At 37.1% G+C, this 26,109-nt stretch overlaps 1 protein-coding gene across 42 annotated transcripts in view; it reads left to right on the top strand.

Annotated features, from left to right (window-relative positions):
• RIMS2 (regulating synaptic membrane exocytosis 2) overlaps window positions 1-26,109 on the top strand; it is an 821,964-nt gene that overhangs the window by 280,904 nt on the left and 514,951 nt on the right. For 10 of the 42 annotated variants that reach the window (XM_043983543.1, XM_043983588.1, XM_043983710.1 and 7 more), the window contains exon 1: window positions 22,843-23,378. The exons of 30 other annotated variants lie outside the window; for them this stretch is intronic. In XM_043983543.1, coding sequence (XP_043839478.1) covers window positions 23,257-23,378 — 122 coding nt within the window. In that variant the 5' untranslated portion in view covers window positions 22,843-23,256. Of the gene's footprint in view, window positions 1-22,841; window positions 23,379-26,109 lie in introns of those variants that run through there. 2 more of the 42 variants (XM_043983533.1, XM_043983692.1) reach the window with 1 other exon arrangement.

Below are 26,109 nucleotides of genomic sequence, written 5' to 3'. Positions count from 1 at the left end.
TGTCATTATGTTTCTTATTTCCTGCCATTTTGATACTAACTTTTAGAGAGTATTTCTGATGAGAACGGGGTTGAAAGCTCCCAAATCCCAGAATCCAGAGTTCAAAGGGGCTTCATATATTTCCTAGTACAATGCATATCTAAACAAAAATCCCCTCTACAGTATCTGATAAATAGTCATCCTGTCTTTCTTTGAAAACATGTAGGAAGGAGAAACTCACTCCTTCTTAAGGCATTTCATCCCAATTCTTAGAGAGCTCTAATTATTAGGAATTTTCCCCCTCTTGATATCAAGCCTAAATTTGCTTCTCTATAACCCATCCATTCATTGCTTAATAGCATATAGGTTTTGTACCTCCTTTGCACCCCATCCCCTCCCCCCAATCTAGAAGAACAAGTTTAATAATCTTTCTTCCATATGGAGCCCTCTACATACAGATAATCATCATTAACTAATCTTCCTAAACTTTTATCCAGCTAAACATCCATAGTTCCTTTAGCTGACCCTGGTGCGACATGAACCAAATATCCTACACCCTCCTTTTTTCCCTCCTTTGTTTTTCTTTTTTCTTTTGGTGGGACAATGAGTGACTTGTTCAGGTTCTCACAGCTAGTAAGTGTCAAGTGTCAGGCCAGATTTGAGCTCATGTCCTTCAGAATCCAGGGCCAGTGCTTTTATCCATTATGCCACCTAGCTGCCCCCTTTGCCCTCATTTGGATGCTCTGCAGCTTAATGTTTTTCCAAAACCATCATGCCCCAAACTCAACGTGATACTGCAGATGAGGTATGACCAAGGCAGAGTATAGTGGGACTATCATCACCTCTGGCAATATGCTTCTCTCAAAGCAGTCAGTGTATTAGATATTTTGCCTGCATATCACACTATCATACATATTGATCTTGAAGTCTACTAATTGTCCACCCCCACCATCTTTACTTGACAAACTGCTCTAAAGCCATATGCTCCCAATTTTCTACAAAAATACCCGAGTAACTTGTGAAGTGGGTGTTTCAGAGCCTATACCTCTTATGGTCAACTTCAGTGAGGGGAAGGAATGCAGTTTTGTAATAGGAGTGTTCATCCATAATTCATGTTTCCATACCAAAATGATATAGGGGATTATTTGCTTGAGTTTTTACTTCCTCAAGTTCAGTAATTCTTCACTTTGCTTTGACCATGGCTAGCATTTGCTTCCTTTCAACTAGAAGTACAACATAGAAATAATGAGTTTTTATGTTATTTGTAAAGAATGAAACTTGAAAGGCAGCAAAAATTACTTAAAGGGGGGTGACCAAGTTGTGACTTAATAATTTAGGGGTCAGGGTTTTGCTCAATAAATTTGGAAACAAAATTGATAAATATCAACTCTAACTATACTGAATGATCCACTTCTTATTGATTTAATTTATTTTATTCCCAAGTCTATGGAGTTCTTGTAATCTTCTTTAAGAGATTATAACGTCATTAAGAAATTCATGAGAACTGAAGACTTTTTGTTTTTGAGTATTTAGAAATTTCTTTTATTATCCATAGGATTGACATTAGACTACTGTTGTTTAAAGTGTAGAAGTATATGTCTATGTAAAATATGTACACCCAGGCATCTAATATGCACCTGTACAATTAATTTGCAGCTTAGGGTGGTTTTGTGCATATGGGGGAGAGTTGTTGTTGGTATGAACACACTACAGTTTCTGGAAACTCTTAAGAACAGATTTGCATGTGTACCTGTTGTTATTCAGTTGTTTTTTCAGTCATCTTCAATTCTCTGTGGCTCTATCTGGAGGTTTCTTAACAAAGATACTGAAGTGGTTTGCTATTTCCTTCTCCAGTTCATTTTTTTTTTTAGTGAGGCAATTGGGGTTAAGTGACTTGCCCAGGGTCACACAGCTAGTAAGTGTTAAGTGTCTGAGGCCTGATTTGAACTTGGGTACTCCTGACTCCAGGGCTGGTGCTCTATCCACTGCACCACCTAGCTGCCCCATTCTCCAGCTCATTTTACAGATGAAGAAACTGAGGCAAATGAGGTTAAGTGACTTGCCCAGAGTCACACAGCTATTAAATGTCTGAGGCCAGATTTGAATTCGGAAAGATGAATCTTCCTTACTCCAGGCCTGGCCCTCTATCCACTAAGCCTCCTAGCTGCCCTGCATGTATACCTAATAATGCTTAATTTGGTGCTGTGAATGTGATGAGGTTTCAATAGTTAGTAATTTGTGATAGCAATGATGCTTAGTTTTATGTTAAAAACACTGCAGACAGTCATGCTGATGCTTCCTTTGGCCATCTGTGGCTACTATAGTTTTGTCACATATCAAGATGACAGTAAGAAGTCAAGAGAGTAACAACATAAAATCAAATCAGATTTGTGTATAGCCCTCATTTGGAACCCATATGTAGAAGGGAGGAGCTGCACCACTTGGAAGATTCTGATTATGTGGTCTGAGATGCAACCCTTTGTCTGGAAGGAAGGTCGGTCCTTCAAGGTTGGTTTTGAGGTTATTGGTGGAGTAGCTCACACTGCGCTTACCTAATTACACAGTGCTTGAGCTGGAAAATTAAATGTTCTGGTAAGCTTCCCCTCCCCCAGAGATGCAGTCCTCTCTTTTTCTGACTTTGTTTTCATCTTTCTTTTCATCTTTTTTTTCTATCTGTGCATTTTTCTTTCTTAGGGTCTCTCTCTCTCACTGAGATTGTATATATTTTTCCATCTCCTGTCTTTCACTCACTATCTCCTCCTTCATTTTACTGTAAATGTAGCCTTGGGACATCTTTGTAGTCATACTTTTTAAGGTATTTGATTCTTAAGCATGCTAATGTGTACAGATTTCAAGGAACCTACTTGTCCAGTTCACCTTTATATAATGGAAACTAGTGTCATAAAGAGTGGAAAGAAAAGAGGAACAGGAAAGGATGATAAGGGAAATGAAAGTATTTCTAGTGCTGTGAAGGATTTGTCAGATGAGATGGGGTCTGAATCTATAACTGATCCTGACTTCATTCTTTCTTGATTTCTAATTGTTGTCTTTTTTAGCTCTTCCCAGTCCTTTTGTCCATCTTCTAGATCTGGTCTAAAAATACCACTACTATTCTCTGCTTCTTGCTCTCTCTATATTTTCTGAGGCATAGAAATATCATTTTCTTTAGTTATGTTGAGACAAGTTTTGGATTTTTCAAAATGATATTTTGTTTCTTATGCATTTATACACACACACATATATGTATGTAGGTATATATTTTATTTAGAAGCATTATGGTACATTATGAAAGTATGCTATATGTGGACTAATAAGACCTAACTGAAAATCTTGGTTCTGCCAGTTGCTGGCCATGTAAACTTGGCCAAATGAATTGACCTCCTGGACCTCAGTTTCCTCATCTGTAAAATGAGAGGGTGGACTAGAAGATTCCTAAGACATCTTCTATTTTAAAACCCATTATTGTGACATATTCCTAAAATAAATATGTATATAATATCTATAGGCATGCCTATAAGTGTATATGAATATAGAATATATTTATATAGTATTTTAAGGCAATAATAATAATTAGCCAATGCATCACAAAGCATTTACTCTAAGCCAGGCACTGGACTATGTACTAGGGCTACAGAATGAAAGCAAAAATAGTCCTCAAGTAGCTTAGACAATAATGTTGTGACAACATGCAAATAGATAGGAACATACCAGATAAATGCAGAATAAAAGAAAAGTAATCATTGAGTAGAAGATACAAGTGACTGAGGAATCCAGGAAAGGCCAGTTGTAGAAAGTGACCTTAGAACTCACATTTATGTAGGACATTTTTTAAAAGTGTTTTAAAAGTATTTTAAATATATTATCTCATTTGAGTTCTTGAAAAAACACCATGTTAGTTACCATTATTATCCCCATTTTAGAGAAGAGAAAACTGATGCTCAGAGAGGTTAAGTGACTTTCCTATAGTTATACAGTGATTTGAGTGTCTGGGGTAGGACTCAACACCTTCTATGACATACTATTGAATATCTTCTTGTTATGCAAAATGGATATGGTATTCAAATTATATTCTATTATTTTACTGTATTCAATGAAATGTTATTTTTCAAATTAAATTATAAGGTGACATAAATCAAGAATTTCTTAGTTGGAGATGGATTAATTCTGAAGTCATAGATCAAAGAGTTAGAGTTGGAAGAATTCCTGCAAGGCCAAAGAACCTCGGAGGACCATTATGATCAATTCCCTCATTTTACTGATTATGAAACTGAAGCAAAGAGAGCTTTAATAATTTGCCTAAGTTTATGTGCCTAGTAAGTCACAGAGCTGGGATTTGAAGCCATGTTCCTGTTTTACATATATTATATTATTTGTTCTACAGGACTCTTGGAGGGGTAGCTAGGTGGTGCAGTGGATGAAGCGCCAACCCTGGATTCAGGAGGACCTGAGTTCAAATCCAATCCAGCCTCAGACACTTGGCACTTAATATCTGTGTGACCCTGGGCAAGTCACTGCTCCAGAAGAAGAAGGAGAAGGAGAAGGAGAAGGAGAAGGAGAAGGAGAAGGAGAAGGAGAAGGAGAAGGAGAAGGAGAAGGAGAAGGAGAGGGAGAAGGAGAAGGAGAGGGAGAGGGAGAGGGAGAGGGAGAGGGAGAGGGAGAGGGAGAGGGAGAGGGAGAGGGAGAGGGAGAGGGAGAGGGAGAGGGAGAGGGAGAGGGAGAGGGAGAGGGAGAAGAAGAGAAGGAGGAGGAGAGAAGGACGAGCAGAAGGAGGAGGAGGAGGAGGAGAAGAAGAAGGAGGAGAAGGAGAAGAAGAAGAAGCAAAGTTTGGAGCAGTTAGGTGGTGCACTGTTTGAAGCATTGGCCCTGGATTCAGGAGGACCTGAGTTCAAACTTAAACACTTGACACTTATTAGCTGTGTGACCCTGGGCAAGACATTTAACCCTCATTACCCAGCAAAACAAACAAACAAACAAACACCCTCTTGGGTAGGTGCTATTATAGTCTCCATTTACAAAGATGAGAACAGAGGATTAAAGTGGTCAAATGACTTGCCCTTGGTCACAAAGTAGGTGTCAGGAGTGGGATCTGAAACCAGTTTTTCTCCTGACTACAATTCTAGTAGTCTTTACACTCTACCACAGCGCTCCTAAGTGAGTGAGAAGAGATCAGGTGGAGGCAATGAAGATGGGCAGCTTTTTCAAGAAGTTTGGCTGAGAAAAAAGGAGATACACAGGAAGATAGCTCAAGCAAATGTTTAGTTGGTGCCTAAAGGATTTTTAAGGATGGGGAGATGGTCATAGATTTAAGCAGCAGGGAAACAGACAGTATAAAGGGAAAAACTGAAGATTAGAGGGAACAAGAACAAAGAACATTCTATTCCCTAGCCATACATCTCTAATTTCATCTTCTAGTTGTATATCTGAGGAGGGAGAGAGGAGGAGAGAAACAAAGAAAAAGGAACTTTGGGTAGGAGATTTTCCCATGTTCCTACTCCCTGCCCATGTTCCCAAGGATCTTCTTGTTTCATCTTTCTTGGGAAGTGTGAGCGTGAGTTCCTTCTCATTTCTGAAGTGGGGTTCATTGTAACCCTAGCACAGAGTTACAGAGATACTAGCAATAGAGTGTATCCTTATTAATTATAACTCAGCTGTGCTTATGACTGGGAATTCTGTATTACCTGGTATTCTGAGAGCCAGACTTTTTTTGGGGGGGGGGAGTGCAAGGCAATGAGGGTTAAGTGACTTGCCCAGGGTTACACAGCTAGTGTCAAGTATCTGAGGCTGGATTTGAACTTGGGTCCTCCTGAATCCAGGGCCAGTGCTTTATTCACTGTGCCACCTAGCTGCCCCTGAGAGCCAGACATTTTTGTCAATTAGTAGAGTATATTTATAATTTCGGATCTTATCTATCATGGAGACCAGAGCATCAGATTTTGGTCAACTCTTGTGAGATTTAAAATTGGATATAAGAGCATTAAACTCCCCCTTTAACTTTTTTCCTTAGATATCTCCCAGACCACTAAGAAAAAGAAGCCTCTGAGCTTTAATCAGTGAGAGAATAGCTTTTATTGTTTGGGAATTAATTAGACAACAAACAGGTGATACAGATTAGGGAAATAGGAAATTAGAAATACAAATGAATAATCTTAGATCTAAGCTTAGTCTATATTCTTTTATAAAACTCACGGAATCCCCAAACTGCCTGCCAGGCCGAGAACCAGAGACTACCACCAAAGCGATGCTCCGTCACCACTAAGCTGAGAAGCCAGAGTGTGTGAGAAAGAGAACGAACTTCTGTTCTTCTCTTGCTTTTAAGTTGGCATCCTGGAAGTATGGCATGCTTTGCCACACTCTCCGGGAAGCAACAGGCGCATCGCCATTGGTTGTGCTCTCCTCCCCAAAAGGGGCAGTCCTTCAAAAGCTGCTTCAGTAGCATATGCTCAACTCTCAAATGATTCAGCTAAAACTTCCATTTTTTACCACATTCTGCAATCTCTACTGTCTTTAGAGATTTGAAGCCAAGGAGTATAGACATATACTCAGCCCTGGAAGGGACCTCACAGGTCCATGCCCTTCATTTAGCAGATGAGAAAACTGTTTTCCAGAAAGATAAGTGACTTGCTTAAGGTAACACTGCTAGCCTGCAGCAGAGGCAAGGTTTGAATCCAGATCCTATGACCTCCAATTCAGTGATCCACTAAACCATACTTTTTTGCCTTTAATGGCTATCAACACATTTTTCAAACAGCTTCCATTAATCAACAGGTATTAATTAAGTGTCTGCTATGTTCTAGACATTGCAGGAGGTACTAGGGATAGAGAAAAAAATGGTATGGTTCTGGCACTTGTGGAGCTGGCCACAAGAAAGCAGGGGAAATGCATCTCCACTTTTCAGAGACTGATGCTGGAGCTAGCTTTCTGGGAGATCTCATTAAGTCTAAATCCTGGAGGAAGATTTTAGATTAAAAAATGATCATTAAACAATATTTCCTGGAAGCATTTAAGGACAATATACAACAATGTAAGTGCAGTTTGCATGTGAAGTCAATGTGACCCTAGAAAGTGCCAAAAAGGCAGAGGTTCTTTGGCATAGTGAAAAAAAAAAGTATTGGATGAGGCATAAGGGAACATGAAGGTGCTAGTTATTACTGATATTAACTGTGACCAAGTCATCTAACTTTTTTGGGCTCCCATTTTCATCTCTGAAAAATGAGATAGTTGGGCTGGGTGGTTGGTAAGGATGCTTCTAGCTCTAAACAAACAATAATTTAAGCTGTTCTGGAGTTATTTTTAAGGAAGAAGGTCAGATTACCTATCGAAAAGGACAAGTGATTTATTATTATACCAGAACACAGGGCTGCAGGATTTCCAGGATAGAGTTTGTAGGCCAGGATAGAAAAAATCATAGGGTATTCTGGACTTTCCCCCAGGCTCCATTATCCCTCCAAGAAGGTGTCCTTCCTGCCCCCAAAGCAGGCGTCCTCCCCTGCCCAATCCTAGGATTCCAGAGGACAACTTAACCTTTGCCCAGGGGCTGACTTCCCACAAGAGCAGCTGCCCTTCACATACTTGCTGGCCTTTAGGACCACTCTACTTTGGACATTTAGGATCAAGAAGAGGGGAGTCAGTAGTGCAGGTGTTGTAGCAATTGGTGGCACATGGCCATATTTCTCCTTAACAGTAAACTCACCCTAGTTTTCCCTAGCCTTATTCATTATCTCTTTTCATTGTGCTCTCTGGAACACTCCTTTATTGCTAATGAACTCACCTTCATCCTAAGTCTCTTTCTTATTTTTCTCTCCCTCCCCCATTATTTTCTGCTGCTTACTATCTTGGGCCTGAAGACACCGTGTTTATTAGTATCATTTCCATAGCTGGCTGCTCCTTGTCTTACAGTACCTAACATACAGGATCAGAGGGAAGAATTGGCATGCTCTATGCTCCTTTCTGCCACTTATAGGTCCTCCCTCTGCCATTGTTATTCAGCAACCACCTCTCCTATTTCCAGTTTATTCCATCCTGACAGATCCTTATTCCTGTCATCCATGAACCTCTTGCATAGCAGTGTCCCCTTCTTAGGAAGTCTGGATCCTCAGCCTCCCTAACTCCCATGACTTCTGTCTCAAGGCTACCTCAACCATGACCAGAAGTCATATTCTTTTGTACCAGTGGGTTTAAATTCAAATAGAAACAAAAGCCTATATTCTATGCATAAGGATTCCTATAGGCTTCATATTGTCTTAACTTTAAAATATGTTATCTATGTTTAATTGTATATTGATTGAGTTAGTTAAATATTTACCAATTACATTTTTGGGGGTGGGACAATGGGGGTTAAGTGACTTGCCCAACCAAGGCCATACAGCTAGCAAGTGTCAAGTATCTGTGGTCGAATTTGAACTCAGGTCCTCCTAAATCCAGGGCTGGTGCTTTATCCACTGCACCACCTAGATGCCCCAACCAATTACATTTTAATCTGTTTGGATGGGAGGAACTCATGAATGTTGTAGGCTGCTTGACACCTTTGGTTTAGATATTCTCCCCATTGTTTCATTAAACTAAATAAGCTTAGGACAGCTAGGTGGCACAATGGGTAGAGTGCCAGGCTTGGAGTCAGGAAGACTCATCTTCCTGAGTTCAAATCTGGTCTCAGACACTTCCTAGCTCTGTGACTCTGGGTAAGTCATTTAACTTTGTTTCCTTCAGTTCTTCATCTGGAAAATGAACTGGAGAAGGAAATGGCAAACCTGTTCAGTATCTTTGCAAAGAAAACCCCAAATGGGCTCACAAAGAATTTGATACAACTGAAACAACCCAACAACCATAAAATATGCCTAAGTGCTCTAATTCCTAATTGTGCCTCTGTTTAGGGCATGGATTTCTGGGTAAAGGGCTTATTAGAATTTGTATGCTTTTGAGTTTTGACTTTAAGGACAGCTGGAAACCCAGGGTCTTTGTCAGAGTAATTTAGGCTACTTTGTAAACCACCAGACTAATCCCTAAATGCCTGCCTTTGGCATTTCCAAGTATGAAACTTTCACACAACCTCTGACAGAACTAATTTATTTGTGAAAAACAGAAAAAAATGATTTTGCTCTATCTTCTGTATTCCATTTCAAAGCAGAAACAACTAAGAATGTCAATTACCAAAGCTCAGAAAAGCAGAATAAACTTGATCCCTTAACTCACCCCATTTATGCCTGGTGATTGTTCCTAATATGATTTTGTACCACAGTGAATGGTCTTAAATATTACGTGATCTGTTGTTCTTGAATATAATCAAATTTAATGGCATTAGTTTCATCCAACCACAGCCTTCTTGTAATATGATTTGGGAATTTTAAATAAATAAATGATACTTCAGTTATTTTTATGACTTAGTTTTTGAAGACTATCAGTTTTCCTTTTAGGTTAGTTTAAATTTTTTTGGTAAAGGGTCTTTGATCTTTATGACAAAGGTAAAACACAATTTAATCTAATTTTAAAAGATAAGCTTGCTTTACCAAAGGCAAAAAATATTGAATTTTCTGGTACATCATATTACTGCCATTTTGCTGACCCATGAAGGCAACTGACCTACATTGAGATCATGTGGCCAATTAAGTTGCAGTTGGTAACATTTAGAAGATTGTACAGCTGGAATTACCTAGAATATCATGTACTTAGATTCATCACATTAGGGTGACATGGTTAATCATAATTTATAAAAGCCTTTTTTCCTGGTTAATGCAAGACCTTGCATTAATTAATTAATCAGCTTGCTACTTTTCCCATTTAAAATGCTGGATTTGGGGATTATCATGGTGCTAAGGAAGTTAACTAAAAGCCATTCACTGATATCATAAAAAATGTTTGAATCAAGTCTACCAATAGCATCATTCTGGATGAGCTGGAATTAATTTTTATTCCTTTAGAAATAAAATAGGTACATATAATACAAGGTTCATAAGATCAGAGATGCAGTGTTAGAAGGGACCTTAAAGACTATCTAATCCAATTTCCTTGATTTTATAGATAGAGAAACTGAGACATGGAAAGGTTAGGTGACTTGCCCAAGAGCATACAGGTAGAAGTATTAGATCCAGAATTTAAACCAGGTTCTCTCATTCAAAAGTCGGAGCTCTTTCCACTATACAGAAATTCCTACCACTCAGGGTTTACTCCTACTGCATATTTCCTGTTTTTTCTTACTCTGTGGAGGGTGTATGAGTTGGGTTTTTTGGCTTGCCTCTGGACATCTGAAGCTTGCTGATGGGCTTCCCAGAGTCATTATGAGTTAGAAAGGGTGAAGGATGTTTTCCCTGATTTTTTTTTTATTCTAAAGTAGATCACGGGGATGCCACTTTCAACCCTAAGCAAAGGAGTTATTTTGAGATTCTAGTCTTGTTTTGCTAAAGAACAGCACCACCGGAAGATATTCATCAATCAGTGGCAGAGGTAATTGTAATCTTCTAACACTTCTGGCTTCCTTCAGAAATCCTTCACATCCTTAAATGGGCTGCTTCAAGTGAAAGCCATAAGTGAATACAGCAGAGAATTTATGTGTGAAGGTGTCAATGCTGGCATGCTGGAGTATTTTAAGAGAGTGATGTGGCAAGGCGGAGGACAAAATAAGAAGAGTAAAGTAATTTGCACAGTTATTAAAAAGGCAACATTTACATTTAGGATTTAATTTCCTTTAAGTATGAAGCTTAAGCACCTTTAATTTTAGAATTATCAAATCTCAGTCTGAGTTGAGTTAGACTCGATTTGAAAGCTGACCTCAATGAGTAAGTGAACCTCCTAACTTTCTTTGGAGAATTGGGGTGCTATGGATGCATAATATTGTATACATTGTCAGATGAGGTCACTATGTCTATTGGATTTTCTGGGCTGGTTTTCTGGTGTTACAAGGAAAGGCTCACTGTGGAGGATGTGAAGGGGTAGGAAGAAAAATAATGATATCCAGAAATAACTGTGATATAAAAACAAAAGGCAACATAAATCTTTTTTAAAAAAGTAAACCTCCCAGCCAATGAAGAAATCTTCTCAAGTTGTCTAGTCTCTACTTGAATGTTAGGAAGTTGGAGCAATGGCCACTGCTTGGTTCCTTTCCCTTGGATAAACCCCAAACCTCACTGGTTAGCTGCTTTAATTTCCCCCCAAAACCTCATATGTATAGTGAAATAAAACCATAATAATGGAAATCACCACCCAACTTATTCCCTGGCTTAGCCTACTCAGAAAGTTGCCACTGGCCACTGTTGGCCATGGTGTTGCTGCTGCTGTTGTTTTTGCCTTTCTTTGTGTCCCCAGTGCTTAGCACAATGACTGGCATGTAGTAGGTGCTTAATAAATGCTAGGTGACTAATTGACTACTGGCTTCTGACACTCTAAGGGAGGAGAGAGGGAAATTGATAAATGAAATACAAAGAATGGCAACTGAAAGGAGAACGCTGGCTTGCTTTTGCTTCTCATGCAACTAGATACCAGTATCTGGGTGCACCATGATGCCTCTTTAATTGAACACTTTGTCCTGCAAAGGACTAAGCACATTCCACTTTATTCCAAGTGTTCCCTAATGTAAGGACCAAGTTATAGCAAAAGGAAAGCACTTTAAGTTTTATTACTATACCTTTATTTAGGTCACTCTTTCTCCAGCTGTGAACCTGATTGATGTTATTAAAGCCTCTGAGGAGATTCTCATGGCAGCCATGGCTAAAGTTTCAAAAAAGAAAACAAATGTAAAGGGGAATGCAGGGAATGGTATTGGGAAAAATACTTTCTCTTGACTTTTTCCTCAAAATGGAATGAGTTGAGATGATGGATTCCATTAGGTGAGTGGAAATAGACGGCTCTTTTATTCCCTGATCAGCTAATATCATTACATTGAATTACATCTGCTCTAGATTTTGATGAATTTTCTCATAGGCATCCTTGGGATACATTGTGATATTGACTCATATTTTGTAGTGGGAAAACCTTAGACCATCAATAACTGTTGAACAGAGGGACAGATGCCATCACAAAATTATCAAAAATAGTATCATAGAATTAGAAAGACCTAAGAGCTCATGATCAAAGTTCATTCTCAGTTTAGATGCATGAAACCCCCCTCCCCCCATACAATATTCAGGAAAAACTATCAACCAAACTTCTGCTTAAATACCTCCAGCAAAAGGCAATTCTATGTTATACGAGGTAGCCTATTACATTTTCAGATTGCTTAGGAGGTTATTCATAATATATCGAACTGAAATCAGTCTCCATATACCTTCTACCTTCTGACCCTCATTTTGCTCTCTGAGTCATGCAGAAGTCAAATTCTTCTTTTGCATTGACAATCCTTCAAAAATCCCAAGGTGACTCACATGCCATTACTAAGTTACACAACACAGCTCATAGCCTCATGAATCTAGAGCTGGAAATGGGCTCAAAGGTCTTCTAGTCCAACCCTCTCCTTTTTATAGATGAATTTAGAGCTCAGAGTTGTTAAAGTATTTTGCCCAAGGTAAACTGAGCACAAGTAGTAAGTGACAGGGCTGAATCTTGAACCCTTGTATTCTAACTTTAAATTCAGGGCCCTTTCCACCCCACCCCATACTTTCTTCCCCTGCCAGTCCTCATCTAACATGGTTTTCATTCCCTTTGCCATATTGGTTACCTTCTTCTTGATGAGCTCCAGCATGGCAGTGACCCTCTATCGAAGCTATTTATATAGTGTTTTCTTTCAAGAGACATCCACAGTCACCAGTAAGCTGACAAATCTATTAGAAATTCATTTAATGCTAATGTACATTAGACTATCAAGTGCTAGTGCAAGAGTTACTAAGATTACAAAAAATGCCTCTATTCAGGTTCCCAATGCTGTCTATTATTGGGTATAGGTTTGGAGACCTATTCTTTCTAATCCAGATTCTTGAAATGTGACCATTGTATTAACTTGTGTTCTTGTTACTTATCCATGGATATAGGTAGGGAATCAGTAGGTATAAAAGAAGGGAGAGTCATAGTATTGATAGTTCAGAGATATCTTTATGTTTCTATTCTATTCTGTGAGAAGGATTGGCAGGGATTCTGAAAGAAGTTCATGCTTGTTCTGCTAACTGTGGTGCTGTTTCATAGGTCTAATACAACCCTCCTCTCATATCCAACACTTCTTATTTGATAGGAATTGCACTGTTGTTGTCTTTTTTGGGATATTCTAGAATACTTTCCATAGGAAAGGACTTTGTACTTAAGAAAATCAATCACAATAATTTTGAATGTCCCCTGCTTCTGAGCCACAAGTGTGATGCAGTTGGCATCTTTAATCATTAGAGTTGTAAAGGAACTCAAAGTCCTTACATTTAGGATTTAATTTCCTTTCAACTTTTAAGTATGGAAGTTAAGCACCTCTAGTTTTAGAATTATAGAATCTCAGAGTTTGAGTTGACTTGAAATGAGGAAATGAACTGCCCAGCTTTACTTGGAAAGCTTGGGTTCTATGGGTGTATAATGCTGCATTCACTGTCAGATGAGGTCAGTGTGTCTGTTGGTTTTACTTATCTGCTTTTTTATTATAAGGAAAGATTCAATGTGGAAGATTTAGATGGATAGGAAGAAGGGGAATTATATCCAGAAGAAAGGTTATCTTCTTCAACTCCTGCCTAGATGATGAAACCCAATGGGGACAAGAATCACATTCCCAATATTATCCCTAGTGATAATCTAACGTACCCCCGAAGACTTTAAGTGATAAGGAAATCATGACTTTTCAACAACAGAAAATTCCATTTTTGACATCTCTGATGTATATAGTTTTTTCTATTATGCCAAAACCTTTAGTTCCTGTATTGGCCTCTGAGGCCAACCAGAACAAGTCTGATACTTTTTCTACATGGGTCCTTTTTTCTCTTGATTAAATATCTTCAGTACAATAGGAAATGTGAGAGGTAGAGTTGGATATTTCTGGAGAACAGAGTGGAAGAAGAGGAAATTTTAGAGATCCCTTGAACTGTTCTGTTGTTTCTTCACTTTACCTATGAACCAGATGTTATTGGCTTCCAATTTTTATGAGTGAGCTCCAAAGAATTTTCCAGAGCTGGATATAAGCAAGGGAGTGAAAAATGATAAGCACCCACCTGACACCTATAAAAGTCAGGAAAAATGGGCAGAAAGCGTACTCCTCAAATACAATAATTTGTTTTATTTTTCTGTTTTTGGGTGAGGCAGTTGTGGTTAAGTGACTTGCCCAGGGTCACACAGCTAGTAAGTGTCAAGTGTCTGAGGATGGATTTGAACTCAGGTCCTCCTGAATCCAGGGCTGGTGTTATATCCACTGTGCCACCTAGCTGCCCCAAATACTTTAATTTGTAATCTTATAAGTCTTATCCATACTTTTATATTGTAAGCTCCTTGAGGATAAGACTTTCATTCTTCAACACTATGTACAGTTTCCTTAATATATGTTTGTTCAATTGAACATCAGTTCATATTAAAGATGATAAAGTCCAGGTTGAGAGACAAGCTGGCAAAGTGAGAAAAGCACTTAATTAAAATCTTAGCACTTATTTAGTCACTGTGTGACTTTAGGCATGTCGCTTCTCAGCATTTTTGATCACCAATTTAATCAGCTGAAAAATGAGGGGGGTTAAACCAAAATAGCTCTAAGGTCCTTTCTGGCACCAAATCTTCTGATGGTGAAGATCCATTCTAACCCTAAATCCATGATATTATGATCTTATAATTCAGTTTCTTTATAGGTGAAACAACTGAGGTTTTCTGACATTTTTCTACTAATGGGAAATTCTTCACTAAACTTACAAGAGGCCAGAGCCACCAGTTTCCTGAAATGAATCCAGATTTACAGTACCTTTCCATTTAGGATGAAATAGAACTTGATAATTTAGGTGTATAATGATTTTTACAATGCAATTAAAATTGGTCTTAGGGATATTTGCTTGAGAATTGGTTATATTATTTTGACTAAATAGGAGATTGTTTAGATATTAACAGACTCTGAAAGGCAGCTGAAATTGGTTCAGCAAATTTATCAAGTACAACTTTATTTATTATTAAGCTATCAAAAAATGACTGGGTCAAAGAGTAGGAAGGGATTAACCAAACCTTAATAAGAATCCCCTCTATAGCATACCTGGGATATGTGCTTAAAAACGTATAGTAAAGGGGCAGCTAGGTGGCACAGTGGATAGAGCACCAGCCCTGGAATCAGGAGGACCTGAATTCAAATCTGACCTCAGACACTTGACACTTACTAGCTGTGTGACACTGGGCAAGTCACTTAACCCCAATTGCTTCAACAAAAAAGAAACAAACAAAGAACCCTATAGTAAAGGAAACCTGCCACCTCTGCCTTCCTATGCCATTTTTGGATAGCTTTGAAGGAAGTTTGCCCTTATGTTGTTGTTCAGTCATTTCTTCAGGACTCCACATGGGGTTTTCATGGCAGAGATACTGGAATGGTTTGCCATCTCCTTTTCCAGCTTATTTCACAGATAAGAAACTGAGGCAAACAGGGTTAATTGAATTCTTCAGGGTCACACAGCTAGTAAGTGTCTGAAGCTGGATTTGAACTCCAGAGGATGTCTTTTTGACTCCAGGCCCAGCTTGCTATCCACTGTACCACGTACCTGCTCTTACCTTATGCCCAAATTGACCTTTTGCAACTGTCACTCATTGTTTTTCACTCTGCCCTCTGAAGCAAGCAGAACAAGTCTGATTTCTTTTTTGAATGTGAGTCCCCCCCACCACAATACCCAGAGATAGCTATGAATATCTCCCTTGTCTTCTTTTCTCCATGCCCACTGGCATCACTATTGACTTCAGTCCCTTCAGCATCATGATGGTCTACATGTAGACATTTTCTGTCTTTTCTATGGCCTTTGTGAAATGTGGAACCTGAAATTAAACAAAATATCCAGAGCAAAGTATAGTCAGATTATCACTCACCTCATCTGTGACAATATGTGTCTCTCTCTTTTTACAATGTTTTAGCATTTTTATTTAAAGTTTTGAGTTCCAAAATTGTATTTCTCCCTCCCTTTCCTTCTCCCTCAGTGAGACGGTAAACAATCAGATATAGTTTATACATATGTAATTATGTAAAACATTTCCATATTAGTCATTTTGTACAAGAAGACTCAAAGAAAAAAATGAAAGAAAGTGAAAAATAGCATGCTTCAGTCTATGTTCAATCAATAGCAGTTTTTTCTCTGGAGGCGGATAGTATGCTTCATCATTAGTCCTTTGGGATTGTCTTGGATCATTGTATTAAGGAGAATAATTAAATCATTCACAGTACTTCATCACAAAATATTGTAGTTACTGCATACAATGTTCTCCTGGTTCTGTTCACTTCGCTGTGCATAAGGTCATGTAAGTCTTTCTAGGTTTCATAACAATTATATACTATAGCTTGTTTTGCTATTCTCCATACTATGTGTCTCTTAATGTAGCCTAAAGTCACTGTTACTTTTTTGGCTGCATACCACATGGTTGATTCACATTGCCTTTATTCACTATGAATCCCAGATTTTTTTTTTCAGTCAGACCTCTTCTCTCTTATACTTGTAAAGTTTAATCTTTGACCTCATGTGCAAATCTTTACATTCCTTTTTGTTAAGTTCCATCTTATTAGATTCAGCTCAATAAATATTAGATTCAGCAAGCCTGTTGAGATTTTCTGTGGCCCTAATTCTGTAATCCATCCAATACATTAAGTATTCCTACCTGCTTTGTGTCACCTACCCCTCTCATAAGCCTTCCATCTATAACTATTTGAATCATTGATATCATGAAGGAATGAAATGGGACTGAGAATGAACATTATGGCTCTATATTTTTTAGGTCTGTAGAGGGCTCTTTATTAACAAAGCATGTAGGCTGTATCTCTCTGATTTTTCAAAATATAAGCAACTATATATATGTATATGTATGTATGTATACACACACACACACACACACACACACATTCTAAGCAATGAGGGTTAAGTGACTTGCCCAGGGTCATACAGCTAGTAAGTGTCAAGTGTCTGAGGCTGGATTTGAACTCAGGTCCTCCTGAATCCAGGGCCAGTGCTTTTCTGACAGTTTGTCTTAGGACTTCAATTGTCTTGCCACTTCTCCTGAACTTTTATGAGAAAATCAATGCATCTTGTCATCTTTAGACATTTGATTTGCTTTTTAAGATCCTGAAAGCCTATTAGCCATTTCTCTTCTCCTTCATCATGAGTAGCATTTAGAATGAGAAGACATTCCCTGACTAATGAAAAGACAACTACATCCTATATTTTTTAGTGCCCTACTTTTAAAATAATTGAAAAATAGACTAGAAGACCTCTTCATGGACATTTATTCCTGAGTTGATTTTATATATTTAGGGTGAAGTTTTCTGTGATCCATGTCTTAGTAAAACATTTCCAACATAGTGATGAAGAAAAGTTGATCTGCCATAATTTTTTTATTTTTTATTTTTTGTGTATGTATTTATTTATTTGCAGTGGTGTCAAACTAAATTGGCACCACTGGACCATACGTAAGAATTTCCGAAGGCTGCATATTGGCTTAGAAAATAACTTACTAAATATATATGTTCTATTGTATTTCTTACTTTTAAAAAATGTTTCCTAATTTACATTTTAATCATGTTTGGACTGAGTATGGTCCTGAGTTTGATACTTCTGGATTAATGGCTATAGAGCTAGTCTAAATGCTAAGAAGAGGTGAGAGGTGGGTTCAAGTTCTGTCTCTGTGACAAACTGGCTGTGTGACCCTGGTCAAATCCTTAAACCTCTCAGTGCCCTAGGCAACTATAAGACTTTAAGTTGAAGAGGAAGTGCTGATCTTCATTGATAGAGGAAGTTTCCTCATCCAGGGAGGATCCTATACCAATAAAATCACAGGTCCAGTCCCTAGATCTGTTATAAGATATGTGCTTTTTTTGGTAACATAGACCTATGCAATTAAGATGACCCAACCCCAAAATGAAAGAGTTGGTTTCTTATTTTTCTTTGTTGCATAGACAACACAGCAGAGTTATATTTCAAGAAAACAGGAAATTCCTTTAATATTTCTAGATTAATTTTTCTATAAATTACAATGTCAATAATACATAGGATTTTTTTTGTGAGGCAGTTGGGGTTAAATGACTTGCGCAGGGTCACACAGCTAGTAAGTATCAAGTGTCTGAGGCCGAATTTGAACTCAGGTCCACCTGACTCCAGGGCTGGTACTCTATCCACTGCGCCAACTACCTGCCCCAATAATATATAATTTTAGATGTAGATTCATTTAATTGTTTCAGTACTGTTGGCAATGGTTCTTAATATTTACATGTATAAGATCATACTTATTTTAAAATTAATATTTAATTTTTCTCAATTGCATGTAAATCAATTTAAAAACTAATTTTTAAAAAAATTGAGTTCCAAATTCTCTCCTCTTTCTTCCCCACTTATTGAGAAGGCTTGCAATTTATTATAGATTAAACATGTGCAGTCTTGTAAAACACATTTCCATGTTAGCAATGTTGCAAAAGAAAACACAGACCAAAGTCCCCCACCCCAAGAAAAATAAAGAAAGTAAAGACACAGATATTATATTCCCATCAGCATTCAGATTTCATCAGTTCTTTCTCTGGAGGTGGATAGCATTTTGTATCAGGAGTCTGTTGGAATTGACTTGGATCACTGTATCTCTGAGAATAGATCTTATTCAGAGCTGATCATCATATAATATTGCTGGTACAGTGTAAAATATTTTTCAGGTTCTTCTCACTTCATTTTGTATCAATTCATGTAAGTCCAGGTTTTTCTGAAATCATTCTACTCATCATTTCATATAGCATAATAGTATTCCATTACAGCTTATTCTGCTGTTCCCCAATTGATGGGCATGTCCTCAATTTCTAATTCTTTGCCACTACAAAAGAGCTGCTATAAACATTTTTGTACATACAGGTCCTTTTCCCTTTTCTTGATCTCTTTGAGATACAAACCTAGTAGCGGTATTGCTGGGTTAAAGGATATACCTAGTTTTATATCATTTTGGGCATAGTTTCAAATTGTTCTCCACAGTTGTTGATCAGTTCACAACTTCACCCACAGTGCATTAGTGTCCCAATTTTCTCACATCCCTGCCAACATTTCATATTTCTTTAATTTGAAAGAATAAAAGCAGGAGTTTTTAAATAATATACCCTTTGAATATTGAGCGGGTACTACACTCTTTCAGGTTAGTTTATTATCAACTGATAGAAAATAGGACTTTTCAGCTTTGACTTTTGGTTCAGGATGGATTTTTTTAAGGAACTTAATTTCACTAGTATTTAGAAGCATTTTTTTTTTTGGTGAGGCAATTGGGGTTAAGTGACTTGCCCAGGGTGACACTGATAGTGTCAAGTGTCTGAGGCTGCATTTGAACTCAGGTCCTCCTGAATCCAGGGCCAGTGCTCTATCCACTGCACCACCTAGCTGCCCCTAGAAGCATTTTTGAATCCAGAACTTTCATAGTTTTAATTCCAGAGCTTCTATTTAAAATATTTATAAGGAAGATATAAAAAGGTTAGGCTGGTCTCAACATTAAATTGATTGCCTCCTTATTCAACTTGATATATTTTCTATCTTTCCTATCCTCATTTCATTTCTCAATGCCATAGACTAAAGTAATATGCTCAAGATTCAATTTTAGCAATTCATGATTAGCAAAGAAAAAGGGAAAAGATGACATTATTAACTTACACTAATTTGGCAAAAAAATGAAAATGAAAAAATCTGTTCTGCCAGTCTGGCATATTGATTTATTTGAGCATTGCTAAGCAATGAATAAATAAATAAATCTAAGCCAATGTCATACTTTTGGGAAACTAGGTAGTACAGTGGATTGAGTTTCTGGCTTGGAGTCAGGAAGACCTGAGTTTGAATTTGACCTCAGACCCTTACGAGCTGTGTGATCCTGGACAAGTCTCTTAGCCCTGTTTGTCTCAGTTTCTTTATATATAAAATGTGTTGAAGAAGGAAATGGCAAATCATTACAGTATTTTTACCAAGAAAACCCAAATGGAGACATTAAGAGTCAGACGCAACTGAAAAATGACTGAACAACCATTTGATACTTGGTTTTGGGTAGTCAAGAGTCTCTCCCTAAATCTTTCTTTCTTTCTTTTTGAAGCAATTGGGATTAAGTGACTTGCCCAGGGTCACACAGCTAGTAAGTGTCAAGCATCTGAGCCTGGATTTGAACTCGGGTCCTCCTGACTCTAGGGCCTGTGCTCTATCCACTGTGCCACCTAGCTGCACCACCACCCCCAACTCTTTCTGAAATGTAGTTAGTTGCCTGGCTGAGACAAAATGGAATACTTGGTCTTCCTTTTGTGTAGGATGTTTCAAAGGGAAAGAAAATGCCTGATTTCCTGCTAGAAACTAATAGAGTACCCCTCAGAAAACCAGCTGCTATCATTTTTCTTCTTCTCCTTTTGTCCTACCAATTGTAAGATAGCTACTGTGCTGGGCTCAATCAATGCAGCTGAGTTGTTAGGATACTGTGGTTGAAGGATAGCTGGAAATTTACTCATTTTTCTCCTTAAATAGTAAAGGACAGAAGGAACAGTCATGTGATCATTATCATGTAGCCAGTGGAGGCCTAAACATAATGGGTAATGTCAATAACTATGGACCCAGCAGTTTGTGTATTTCACTACTTCACAGTAGGGCTGCTCACTCTTAGGTATCTAGTGAACCTTCAACATATGGAGATCTAAAATGAAAGACTAAATGCTGCTTTTGTTACTCAGTAGTTTTGCTATTAATAGTAAATGTCATTACAAGCACAGTGGTTGTATATGAGTACCTTGCCCAAAGTTTTAAATAGTGAACGTTACTATCACTTGAAAGATTCCTGAAATTGAACCTTTGCTGATACATTTGATAAAATGATGTCATCACTCAAAGCTGAGCCATCTGGAATTTACATAAACGCTGTTGCTTGTTCTCTCTCTACTAAGTACAGATATTGCTGTGTGTAAAACATAAAAATATAGCAGAACTTATACATTAAAATGAATGTTATTTTTCAAAGTAGTCACCATGAAAAACCTGAACACTTATTCAACTGATGCAGCCATTTCGCAGAACAGTCTTGTAGCTCCTTTTATGGAATTTCCCTCTGAATCCCCTTATAAACTACATGGTGAAATCAGTTTAACTACTTTATGATAATTTTTTTGGATGAAGAATAGTATTACCAAGCTTGATTTTGCCACTTTAGTGGTAAATCACACAGACAGAGACACAGACACACACAGACACACACAAAGACACACACACACACACACACACACACACACCACAACCCCCCCCCCCCCCATAAATATACACATTCACAAATATGGTGATTTGTTTTGAAGAGTCTGTACAGTTCTTTCTCACTTTAAGACACATTCATATATTAAAAATTAAACTTACAAATCATATCAATTAGGCACCTATTCACATTAAGAAAGGATTATTCACTTTATAAAATGATTCCACATTGATTTATTTAAATGGCAAGGTATCTAATGAATTTAAGCATTTATAGGTTATTAATTTCATCATGGTGGTAAAAAGGAGACAGAACATTGTTGTAGGACTTAGTTATAAAGAACAACCAGAAATGAAGACTGAAAAATTTCTAAAACTGCAGTGTACATCATTGACTAGAAAATTCAATTGTCATAAACCTTACATCATAAATCTATGGTAAGAACATAATGAATTTTAGCATTTTATCTGACATAATCAAGCACTGAGACTGGAGGAAGAGTTTTTCTTTGCATTTCTATTATAACCTTGAATAAACATGTTTTCCCCTCTTCTGTGCTTGCTAGAAAATTCTATGTGCTATGGCCGTCCTTTTTGTAGTCAGAGGATGATAGCTGTGAGAGCTTCGTTTCTGGCCTTCTCTATGTGATTTCTTAATTAACACAAACTTTGCATGAGTATTGTGAAGCTAGTGGGGGAAATATGAAAAACAGGATGGAAATTCATACATTTTAGAAGAAATTATCATAAATTAATATTTATTGAAGACCCACTGGTTTATAGAATTATACTAATGTTGTTCTTTCAATTTGGCAATTTTAAAACATTTAAAAATTCTTATATTCTGTTTTGATTAAAGGTTTAATAATTCTCTTAAAAATTATAGTCAAGAATTTAGGGTTTTTTTTACATTCTGAATGCTGCATATTGCATGTCACATACAAAACTGCAAGCTCAGTTTGTTACCCTTGCTCTGTGTGTGTTCTCTATTGAAGTAGACTCAAAATCTCGGATTTTGCTAGTGATTTAACATGAACAACATTTTGGCTACAATAAGAGGTTTACAAAAGTATCTTGGGTCCCCATTCTAACATATACTGTGTTTTTTTAAAAACAGAAATTGATTTTGGACCTTTATCCCTCTTTTCAAATTATGTGAATATTCATATAGTTATGATGCCTGTTAGAATCAGAAAAACAGTGCTAGGGATTGGAATTTATGACTACTATCTACCTATCTTTGAAAAAGAAAGAGAAAAAAGCAACACTTAAAAAAGATTTAAGAAAAAAATTTAATGGATGAGCATTTGCCAGATATGTTGTTACAGGTATAGCTTTGTAAACTCAGCAGAATAAAGGCCTGTTGTCAAAGCCTTATTGCTGTATGTTATCATAAGAGGAATATTGTAGTTATTTTTAGAGTGGTCTTCTGGTCCTATGTAGCCTCCTGTACATTAAAGAGACCTATGTACACTGTCATTGGTGTTATTCATTTTTACAGAGGAAGAGAGAGAGGAGGGAAAGATGCAAAATTCCTCCCCCTCCTCCTCTTACAGAGTAGTAACAGCCCGAGGATGCCTTGTCCCCATTTTTATTACTTCTGAGATTTTACTGCTAGAAGCCAGATGTGCTGAAAGTCCTGACGACAGCATCTATTCACTGCGTGTTTTTAATAGGCTTAGAGAAATATGAGTAGAGTACATGAAAGGAGCTCAGCTTCACACTTCAGCTGGGAATGCCCCAAAAGCTCACTGCTGTTTGGAATTCTTGCTACAGTCAGGAGAAAGCCACACGGGCACTAAATCTTCTACGACGGAATTAGAAGAATAATGACTGTACAATTAGCTATCAAGCCCTGCTCATTTAAGCACAGCTTTTACAGAAATCAGGAGAAATATGGAACTTGATTGGCATGTTTTCATTTGACGGTTCCTGCAAAATAGATGACTTTAAAGACAGGTGGTAAGGAAAAATAAGAGGAAAGCAAAAAAGAAAGAAAATGCAATTTGAGACATTGCGCCAAGTCTGCAATTCTGTCTTATCTCATTTCCATGGGGTTTTCTCATCCCCACCAAATATTTTGCAAAACGAGCTTTTTGGACAAACGCTGAACAATGCAAGGTGAGTGGAGGCATCTCTTGTTTTGTAATTGATCGGATTTTCAGGGCTTCTGTTTTGTTTACTTCATTTTAGAATCTGTGTTCTCGGAAAGCTTGGTTGATATGGCTGCTTGAGAGAAGCTGCTGTAATTAAGTGAAAACTGTTAGTATTTATATTCCATGGAAGGAGTATTTCTTAGATAATAACTAGAAGCTGTAAAGCACCTTTATTAAGAAATTTTATTTTTAGGCATAAAATAAGCATGTGCTGAAATGTAAAGGTTACCTAAAGTGCTATGAACCCTACTCCTGAAACAGGCTTCAGTTACCCGGTAGCTTGATCCCATTGAATTGTTTTATGAGATTCACGGCAAAAGCTTGTGTTTGGGCATGGATTAAATTCAGAAGGAAATATGTGATTCCATACCCATAAGTGATTTGTGAGGAGATGTGAATTAGCCATTAGGCATGCTCTTTGTAAAACATGCAGAAGACATTTTCTGGTTATAAGACATTTCTCTGTGTAGTGCAGCTAAATAATCTTTTCTAACAAGCTTGGTAACTGAACAGCTTATGATGCTTTGCAGTAGGTCAACCAGCTTTGAAGAGTTCTTTGTTAAAAAAAAGTGTATATTGCTTTTTGAGCTGTGTGTGTGTGTGTGTGTGTGTGTGTGTGTGTGTGTATGAGCGTGTATATGTGGTATCAGGGTTGAAGTATGAGCAGATGTTTCAGATTTTTTTTTTCAGACTGGTGCTGAAGGAAAAATTCCATTCAAGTCCTATCATATGATTGTATCATCACAAAACCTTTACCTTTAATAAAAAAAAAATGAAAGTTTTCAGATCCACTCCCCCCACTCTTAATGTTAAATAGCCAAGGTCCAAATGTCCCGGTTTGCATTAAATATGAAGCTCTCTATGCAATACAGAAAAATACTGTAGGGTTTGTAATAATACATTGAAACATTCATTATGGAAATGATTGGGAATAACCAGTGTAGAGAATATTGGATTCTTTAGCATGCCTAGTGCTAGGAATGTCTGAGAAATGTGCAAAAAACTATTTTGAGGAGGGTAGATTTCCAGTGTCTGCTGTGGATCATATCTTCACTTAAATAAAAAGTAAGCTTTCAAAAGTTGTTATTTTCATGATGTGCACTCATGTTGATGATATTTATGACCTTTTCTTTAACATATGGAATGCCTGGGTTATTCCTGATTTTGCTCACATTTAACTCCCCCCCCCCCAAAGAGTGTCGTTAAATTAACTAGCTTAGTGTTGTCACATTTTATTTCAGGAACACTATAAAAGATATAGCAACATATGGAAATTAGCATGTGCTTATAAAACACAATGGGATTTCTATATTTCAGAGCCATTGTTGGCTTTTCACTTGGAATTACATCTCTTAAGCATCTGTAATAGTGGTTGAAAATCTGTGTATCATAAATCACATTTATTAATAAAAGAGAACCATGATGTTTTCCAAACATTTCTGAGGCCTGCAGCTCCCAGAGCTTACATATTTGTCCTCAACCTCTACAAATCTTTTCCTGATTTCCACCCCCCAATCTCCTATTGGAATGCCTAAAGCTTATGTTGTAAAATGAAATCAATGTTGAATTTAAAATGTTTATTGTGAGAAAGAAGGAAAGATAGACCAATAGAGAAAGAGGGAGAAAGAATTCAATTTTAATGTCGTGAGGCACGAAGAGAAAGATCAGATTTATTTTTAAAAGAGTAATGTTCTTATGGATGGCACAAGGACTTGCTAAAGGTTCAATTTCAATGTTAACATCATTAATTTTGAACCAAAAGAACTTCAGCATTGAAAGAAATTTTATCTTGTTAAGAGGAGATCATAGACTTTTGGCTCCAAACATTTTTCATTCTGTTTATAATTTCAAAACTGCTTTTTTATTAACATGTGTTTAGAATAAGGCTCTCATTAATATTATAATTAAACTAGATATTTCAGATTAATTGTAAAGTTATTTAATTCTGTCAGGTCTCTTCAGAGTTTTTGAAATTTTGTTTTCTTTTTCTACCACTTTTGATTCTCTTCAGTAGAATATAACCAAAGCTAGTACATGCCACCTGAAAAAATCATCTTCTACTTTCATTAAAGCACTCTTATAGTTCCATGTTTATTATTTCTTTTTATTTATTAAAAATTAATTTAAATGATCATTACCTTGATGACTATTCTGATGTCACTTAGGAATATGATCATCCAGCTTCATTTTGCACAAAAACTTTGATTAGCTTTGTTGAAGTGATGGCAAAGGCATCTGTGTAAATTTGTAGCTAGCATTTTTAGCATCATATAATGTGAAAAATAAGTTTGCATGAACAAATGTAAAAAATAATATATTGATACCATTTAGTATTTTACTTATTTTAGTGTCTAGTTATTGTGACAAGGATCTATTTTTGGTTGGCATTATTCCTTACTAAAGCTTTTAAAGATGACTAAAAATACATCTGCAGAATATTAGTTCATATTTGTTGAGTCAAAAAGTAAGATATCACTGTAAAGTATTCTAGTGTACCATCAGGTAGAAACAATGAATATACAATATATAAGAGAAACACTATGAGTATATTCTTAGAAGGATGTTACACTACAACTTTTTTTCCTATAATATGCCTAATTCAAGGTCTTCATAACCCTTTGGAACATGATAAAGGTCCTTACACTTTTGAACATTGATTTTCGACTATCATTATTTCTCTTGACCTCAGTTTCTTC

Source organism: Dromiciops gliroides, chromosome 1 (assembly GCF_019393635.1).
Source record: "Dromiciops gliroides isolate mDroGli1 chromosome 1, mDroGli1.pri, whole genome shotgun sequence".
NCBI lineage: Eukaryota > Metazoa > Chordata > Mammalia > Microbiotheria > Microbiotheriidae > Dromiciops > Dromiciops gliroides.
This window is presented reverse-complemented; position numbering and strand designations above follow the sequence as displayed.